We start from the raw sequence: 8,377 nt of genomic DNA on the forward strand, positions 1-8,377 counted from the left end.
ATCTCTAGGATTTGCCAGCCAGCCTAGCTAAAGGGGGGGGGGGGGGTTGGGGGGGCCTTCAGGTTCAATGAGACCCACCTCCAGAGAGTAAGGCACTGACCATAGGAAGCTACATGCTATTCTAGCTTCTTCATGACCGCACAGATGTGTGCACCCATGAGACACTATTCACTGCATATGTGCATACATATGCTCCAGATCAAGGCCTGGAGAGATGGCTCAACCAAAAGGCCAAGAGTCCAGCTCCCATCATCAGCCAGCTGTTTCTCCAGCTAAAAACAAACACACCCCAACAAAACACCAACAACAAGTCCCAGGGAGGCAGAGCCCCTGAGTCACGCAGTGGTCTTTGCTTTTGTTCTAGTTCATCTGCTCACTCACTCACTGCACAGGTCTGCTTGCCCAAGGGCGCCTAGTGCCTACAATATCCTTCCATCCATCCATCCTTCCTCACCCACAACCAGTCCACTTCTTGACTTACTGTGTCTGTGAACTGGTAAGCGATGAATTTTCGCATCAAGGAAATTGCTGTGGCTCGTTCCTCCCCAATCTGGAAAGAGAGATAGGTTTTGGAGAGCTGACAGGGAGAGGGCAGGAGACAGGAGAAGCAAAGGAAGGTGATTGGAGGAAGGTGAAGTAGGAGAGAGATGGATTCCAAGACAAAGGCACTAAAGGACATGAGAAAAGGGGATTAAGAGGCAAAAACCAGGTGAAAGAGAGAGAGAGAGAGAGAGAGAGAGAACGCTACAGAAAGACCTAGAGACCCAGAGAGACATATTGCCCCTCCCCACATGCAGCCCAAGATCGGAACACACACCTTACACTTGACAGTCCACAGGTTGGGGTCCCTACATGGCACAGGATAAGAAAGACAAGGAAACTTATTACCAGACCTGCCCCTCAGTAAGTCATGATCTATACCACCACCTATCTTCCATCTCATGAACCGTACACAGGAGTCTTACTTCCTCTACTTCTATGTGTCTTGACCCCGTATGGGATTCCAACCCTGATTTCTATCCTCCTACTCTCTTACTTGACTCCTGGGAGCAGCTGCTGCTGAGTGATGTCATCTGAGAGCTCGTCAGACCCTCCATACACCCTAGAGAAAGAAGAGCATTGAGAAGAAGGGATGTCCCAGTAGCCCCCACTTGCTTTCCACATAGGGACCACCCGCACCTGCCAGGCACTTACGTCTCTCCCACAGATGACTTGGCATATTTCTTCATGTAATACTCGCCCAGTTCTTCTTCTCTCTGGTCCCTGGGATACAAGGGGAAAAGCAGACATGAAGGAAAGTCAGCCTGCCCCACATCTGTCCAAGGAAACTAGGTCCCCACCAGGCCGCCTCAGTTGCTCACCTCCAGAGATTCTGCAGACGACGAGCCCCAGAGCGGTCTTCATCCAGCACAACGTTATCAATATTGGAGGCTGGAAACAGAGTCACAAGGGGAGTCAGGCTAGGAACAAGCTTGGGGACTTGAGGGGCCATGCTTGGCCCTGGGGGGATGGCTAAGGCTCTCCCATCCTTCCCCCATCCTCTGTCCTCCTCAGCCTCTTGTTTCTTTCTCATCACACATACTCAGGGATAGGCCGGCTGCTGGGAGCACCCAGCAGTCCTCTATCTCACAGCTGCCAACTGAGCATGCCCTGAGCACCCCACCCACACTCCTATATGCACTATATTTACACCTGTGGACACAGAAATGTGCACCTTTCCCAGGTCAGCGACCCCAAACTGCCTAACCCTGCACCCCATGTGAATCAGAGCCCCAGGGCCACACAGGATATGGGACCACAGACCACACTTCCCCAGTTCTTACCTTCAATCTCTTCTACTCGGAGGAAGAGGAGAAGGTGGTGGTGGTAGTGGTGGTGGTGGTGGTGGTGGTGGTGGTGGTAGTGGTGTGCAGGGTAGACAAAGTATGAGCCAAATTATAGCAGCGAAATCAACCAATGGGGTGGGGCAGAGGGAGGGACACAGGAAGGTCGAAACCAAAAGTAAAGGCCAGGCACCAGGTGGGTGGGAGAAGCCGAAATGTATGAGGCGCACAAAACGGAAAGTAACAGGGGAGGGGGCACTGGCCCAGCAAGTGGGGGGATCGGGGTCAGAGCCCGCCCACCCTACACCCCACAAAAGGGATACCCAAAATCCTCTTCCTACAATACCACCCACCCGACAGTCCCCGCCCCCCACTCATGGGCCTAAAAGGAAAAGGGTTGGGGGAAGCTGTCTCTCTGGCAAGGACAGAAAGAAGCACGGTGAAAAGAGTGAGGGTTGGGGTGGGTGCAGGGCATGGGGTAGGGAGAGGGCTTAAAAGAAAGACACCCTCCCAGGCATGATTCACCCCGAGTCGTCTTGCAGGCAGGTCCCACACACACCTTTCTCCAGGATATCTTCAGCTCCATCTTCCCACTGGTCTTCATCTTCATATTCATCATCTACATCTGAATGGGAAAGCCAATGGGATCAGCAGAGAAGACAGGTGACCTCAGAGCAGCAGCTCCAAGAGAATGAACACCTCTAGAAGACAGAGCCAGAACTCCATAGCCCTGGACCGGGACTCAGAGAGGTGTGATGCGCTTTGCCCAAGGGACACCACACACTGGCAGAGTGCGGCAGGGCTATGTGTAATGTACATCTACCTAGCTCTGAAGGCCATCTGCCACAGCACACCACAGACCCCTCCTAAAAAATTAAGACCACAGCTGGCAAGGAGGCAAACACCTGTATCCCCAGCATTCTTATTCAGGTCCCATGAAATAGGATAATAGCCACCCCAACTACTTGAGAGGCTAGCAAGAAAACTGCAAGTTCAAGGTCAGCCTAAGCAACTTAGCAAGACCCTGTCTCAAAAGAAAAAGTAAAAAAGGCGGCTGGGGAATGGCTCAATGGCACAGCATTTGCCTAAAATCCACGTTAGGTGTCAGGATGTGGCTCCACAAGTAATTATGTGGCACAGTCAATCCCCACACTTCCTTTCTTTTTTGTCGACGGTGCATCCAACTCCTAAATGTGGAGATTAAAGTGTGTGCCACCACTGCCAGGTCAATACACACACACACACACACACACACACACACACACACAGAAATTGAACCACAGACTGTCTCATGCATACTTTAAGTGCAATACTTCCTGGCCTTGTGACATACCAGCCTCATCTAAAATGAAGCCCCCATGGCGTGGTTTCTTGGGGGGCCTATCATCATCTTCCTCCTCTTCTTCCTCATCGTATTCTTCCTCTTCCTCCTCCTCCTCTTCCTCAGGCTCCTCCTCTTTTTCACTGCCTGCGGCACTTCGCCGGTCTTCCTCAACCTAGAAGGATCAAACAGAGTTGAGGCACCAGGATTTTACTGTCCCCAAATCCAGAAAAGCTCATGATCTCTAGCTCCTTCTCCCTCTGTCTCACACGCATATCCACAATGCACTCAAAGTCTCAATCTGACCACGCCTCTGATTACTGTCCTACCTCAAGTGACACTATAGCCAAGACCCTGGCACCCAACCAACCCACAGGAGCCAATCAATCCTTACACTGGATCTCTTGCTCTGAGAGCCATCATATGCCAGGTTTGGGGCTTGTTCCTCATCTCTGTGCTTCCTGAAAAGTCCAGCTCCTAACTCCACAGGATGTATCAGGTGCCTGATACCAATGGATGTCCCTAGTGCAACCTCTGCACTTCTTAACACTAAGGGTCATTCAGTAATGCAGACTCCCTTGGAACTCGCTGTGTGGCAGTCCCCCTCTTTCCCAATTAATGGAATACAGGTGTAAACCACCATTCACAGCTTCCCCTCATCCCTTTTTTTTTTTTTTTTGGTTTTTTCGAGACAGGGTTTCTCTGTATAGCCCTGGCTGTCCTGGAACTCACTTTGTAGACCAGGCTGGCCTCGAACTCAGAAATCCACCTGCCTCTGCCTCCCAAGTGCTGGGATTAAAGGCGTGCGCCACCACGCCCGGCCCCCCCCTCATCCCTTAAAAGCAGCTTTGGACAGACCTTCCATGGGCCCAGGCTCTGTCTAGGGCCGTGCTTATCCTTTCTCCCACGCTTCTCTCACTGGGCCATTTACCATCCAAGATCTCAGCTCCTGTCTCTACTGTTGATGCTTCTATTCTCCACTGTTTTCCAGAAACAGAGCCTCCCCCACATGCAGCAGCCTCTGGGTTGCCTCTATATCTTATGGGTCTGCCAGGCCAATAGCCAACTGGATTCTAATCCCCATTCCTTACCAGTTAAAAACAGATCCACGAATTCTGCTGCCCAAGCATCAACCTTTAACTCACTCCCCCCATCTCCACATTGCTATAACGTATTTATCCAATATTTCTGTATGCTATTTTTATTTTACTTTTGCTTATTATATATTTGCACATGTGCCTGCACCCAGCCTACGAGTAAATGGCAGGTATGTGCAGATATGTGGCCTCAGAAGGTGTATGGTCCCCTAGAGCCAGAGTTACAGACAGCTGTAAGCCACATGACCTGGACACTGAGTACCAAACACAGGTCCTCTGGATGAGCTGTGCTATGAACTGTAATCCAAGTTTTTAAACCCAGTTAGAGGGCTGGAGAGATGGCTCAGCTGTTAAGAGCACTGACTGGGCTTCCGGAACACTTGAGTTCAATTCCCAGCAACCACATGTTGCCTCACAACCATCTGTACGCTGATCTGATGCCCTCTTCTGGTGTGTGTCTGAAGACAGCAACAGTGTATTCACTTAAACAAATAAATGAATTTTTAGAAAAAAAAGGGGGGTTTAAAAAGATATAATATGGGGCTGGTGAGATGGCTCAGTGGGTAAGAGCACCCGACTGCTCTTCTGAAGGTCCAGAGTTCAACTCCCAGCGACCACATGGTGGCTCACAACCATCCGTAACGAGATCTGGCGCCCTCTTCTGGAGTGTCTGAAGACAGCTGCAGTGTACTTACATATAATAAATAAATAAATCTTTAAAAAAAAAAAAGATATAATATAATCCCAGCACTTGGGTGGCAGAGGCAGGCGGATTTCTGAGTTCGAGGCCAGCCTGGTCTACAGAGTGAGTTCCAGACAGCCGGGGCTATACAGAGAAACCCTGTCTCAACACCCCCCCCCAAAAAAGTAATAAAGACATATCACGTTTGTGTCAATATATACATTTCTTTAAAAGATTTTGTTAATTTATTTTATACATGAGTGTTCTTTTGCATACAGGCCTGCTTGCCAGAAGAGAGCATCAGATCCCATTTTAGATAGCTGTGAGCCACCATGTGCCTATACTCAGGACCTCTGGAACAGCAGTGCTCCTAACCCTGCGCCATCTCTCCAGCCCCTCTATGTGTACATCTAACATTGCTCTGGGCTAAAGCCATGGCTCAGAAGTTAAGGGCATATGCTGTTCTTCTGGGTCCCAGGGCTCAATTCCCAGCACTCACATTGAGTGATTCACAACTGCCTGTAGTTCTAATGCTGGAGGGGTCAAAGCCCTATCTTGTTATTGAGGTCACCCCACAACAGCACACTGCAGTCACAGCAGCGTTCAATCACACACACACACACACACACACACTCTTTAAGCTGGGTGTGCCGGTGCATACTTTTCCCTCCTCCGTTTTTGAGACAGGGTCTGCAGCACTGCCCAGCCCAGAGTAGACGTATGCTGACTGACACTATGGGGTGGAAGCAGAAGGATCAGGAGATGAAGGATTCTCTCTTGGCTGAATAGCAAATTCAAGTCAGCCTGGACTACATGAGATCCTACTTCAAAAACAGAGAAGGCAGCTGATGGCTCTGAGACACAGAGAAGTTGCTCTTCCAAGGGACCTGGGTGGGCTCAGTTCCCAGCACCACCCACAGTGGCTTACAGCTATCCTAGTCCCAGTTCTGGGAGATCTAATGACTTCTGACCTCTGCAGACACACATGTGGTACATATTCATTCAGGCAAGCAAAACACTCATACACATAAAATAAAGATAAATCTAAAAAGACAAAAACAAAACCAACCACTGACCTAGTTTGTTGGTGGAGCGCACCTTTATTCCCAGCATGCAGGAAGCAGACGCATCTCTGTGAAATTCAGAACACCCTGCCTACATAACCAGTTCTAGGCCTGCCAGGGATAGTCTCAAAAATAAAACACTGAGAAGAAAAAAAATGAATTCCCTTAATATTAATACTGTAACTATATCTCTCATTGCAATTTTTTTACACATACATTTTACGCGTGGGCTCATGTGAGTGACAAGCTTCAGGAGTCAGTTCTGTTTCCCCACCCAGGAACTCAAACACAGGCCCTTAGGCTGCATGAGTTATGGTACCAGTCCAACACAATGCCTCACAGTTTAAAAAGCCAAAGTTTACAGGCCCATTTCAAGCAAATTTGCCACTGTGTCCCTGGCTGGGTCCCAAAGAAGCCTTCTTTCCTCTTCTGGAACCTTCTCTGAGGTAAGAACCTTCTCTGAGGTAAGAACCTTCTCTGAGGTAAGAACCTTCTCTGAGGTAAGGGCTTCTGTACACTTTGTGTTCCCTGGAGTCTAGACTACACTCTTTTTTTTTTTTTTTTAAGATTTATTTATTTATTATATGTAAGTACACTGTAGCTGTCTTCAGACACTCCAGAAGAGGGCGCCAGATCTCGTTGCGGATGGTTGTGAGCCACCATGTGGTTGCTGGGATTAGAACTCTGGACCTTCGGAAGAGCAGTCGGGTGCTCTTACCCACTGAGCCATCTCACCAGCCCTAGACTACACTCTTTGGTTTGTGTTCTGTTTTGGTTTTGGAAGCAATCTGGAATTGTAAGCATAAACTGGAATGGCCAGTTCTTAGTAGGTGTCACAGAAAGTCTGGGAGAGGCACCCTAGGGACTGAGGAGCACTGCACTGTCACAGGTCTCATCCCACCACACTACAACACCCTGCAATCTCTGCCCCAGGACTTAGCTCTGGAAGGGAGCTACCATGCCAAACCAGAATGAAGTGCCCTTGCTGAATGAAGGGGATAAGAACTGGAAATGAGGGCTGGAGAGATGGCTCAGCAGTTAAGAACACTGACTGCTCTGGCAGAGGTCCTGAGTTCAATTCCCAGCAACCACATGGTGGCTCACAATCATCTGTAATGAGATCTAATACCCTATTCTGGTCTGTCTGAGGACAGCTACAGTGTACTCATATACATGAAATAAATCTTAAAAGACTGGGAAATGAGCTGATTCTTTCAACAGCAAGCATGCTGTCTGTCTGACAGCCAACCTAGCTACAGAACCCAGGACACCAGGCCCAGGCTCCAGAAGCTGGGGCAGGCCTCACACCGCCTTCTGCTTGGCGTCCACAGCCAGCCAACAGGTGACTCAAGCTTCTGATGAGATGCCCAGTGGAAAACCTCTGCAAGGAAGGAATCAGGGACCCTGGTCTCATTACCACCAGAACTGCAAGTACCAGCAGTGACCTGAAGCCATGAGTCACTGTCAAAGGCCCAGTGCTAGAGCTTGGAGCAAAGGCTGGTCCTGTCACCTTCCTGTCTGTCCTAGATCACCACAGTACCTTGACTCCTGCCTGGGAGCACAGGACCACCCTCAAAGCCACAAGGACAACTAAATGCCTACAGAAGAAAACAGACCATGTAAGAGGGTATCAATGGAAGCCCATAGCCCTAATCCTGATACCCTCCAGGTCACAGGCCCATGACAACTTCCCTTCTCTAAACTCTGCCAGAGGTGAGCATGATGGTAACTGGCCTCTGATACACGCCAGTGCTGGAGCAGGTGGGATCAGCATACTACTCAGTAGCAGCATGCTTGCCTAGCATGTCTGAGGCCAGGGTCACCCCAACCCTGTAACAAAGGAGGAGAGAGCCGCTTCTGAGCAGAGACTGTTGCTTCCTTCTGTTTCCCACTAAAGAAAGGGACAGAGACTTGGAGCTTCAGGTTACTGTCTGGTAGCTGAAGACGGAAGTCAATTGTAATGATGCCAAGGTCCCCAGTTCCTCCCTCACAGGTTTTATATTGTTCACAGTGAAATCTTGGGAAGCACTGACAACTAACATAAGTTCATTCAGGTCTTCATGCAAAAGACCTAGGTTCTAGTCCCGGCATCCATATGGTTGCTTCCAACCATCCTTAACTCCAGTTCTAGGGGACCTACATCTTCTGACCTCTAGCATACTGAATGCATGTGCTACACAGACATACACACACACACACACACACACACACACACACACACAGGGAAATAATAAAATTAAATTAAAAAATAGAAATAAAGTTAAGCCGAGTGTTGGTGGCACACACCTTTAATCCCAGCACTTGGGAGGCAGAGGCAGGTAGATCTCTTGAGTTCCAGGCCAGCCTGGTCTACAGAGTGAGTTCCAGGCCAGCCAGGGCTATACAGAGAA

General features: G+C 49.3%; 1 protein-coding gene across 4 annotated transcripts in view; it reads right to left on the minus strand.

The window, feature by feature from the left end:
* Supt5h (SPT5 homolog, DSIF elongation factor subunit) overlaps nucleotides 1–8,377 on the minus strand; it is a 25,874-nt gene that overhangs the window by 15,373 nt on the left and 2,124 nt on the right. For 3 of the 4 annotated variants that reach the window (XM_021169227.1, XM_021169226.1, XM_021169225.1), the window contains exons 3-10: nucleotides 3,157–3,319; nucleotides 2,383–2,448; nucleotides 1,824–1,835; nucleotides 1,362–1,431; nucleotides 1,195–1,263; nucleotides 1,037–1,102; nucleotides 818–848; nucleotides 482–550 (exon numbers count right to left, since the gene is read on the minus strand). In XM_021169227.1, the coding sequence (XP_021024886.1) occupies nucleotides 482–550; nucleotides 818–848; nucleotides 1,037–1,102; nucleotides 1,195–1,263; nucleotides 1,362–1,431; nucleotides 1,824–1,835; nucleotides 2,383–2,448; nucleotides 3,157–3,319 (546 nt within the window). The remainder of the gene's footprint in view (nucleotides 1–481; nucleotides 551–817; nucleotides 849–1,036; nucleotides 1,103–1,194; nucleotides 1,264–1,361; nucleotides 1,432–1,823; nucleotides 1,836–2,382; nucleotides 2,449–3,156; nucleotides 3,320–8,377) is intronic. The other variant, XM_029479542.1, reaches the window with a different exon arrangement.

Source organism: Mus caroli, chromosome 7 (assembly GCF_900094665.2).
Source record: "Mus caroli chromosome 7, CAROLI_EIJ_v1.1, whole genome shotgun sequence".
Classification (NCBI taxonomy): Eukaryota; Metazoa; Chordata; class Mammalia; order Rodentia; family Muridae; genus Mus; species Mus caroli.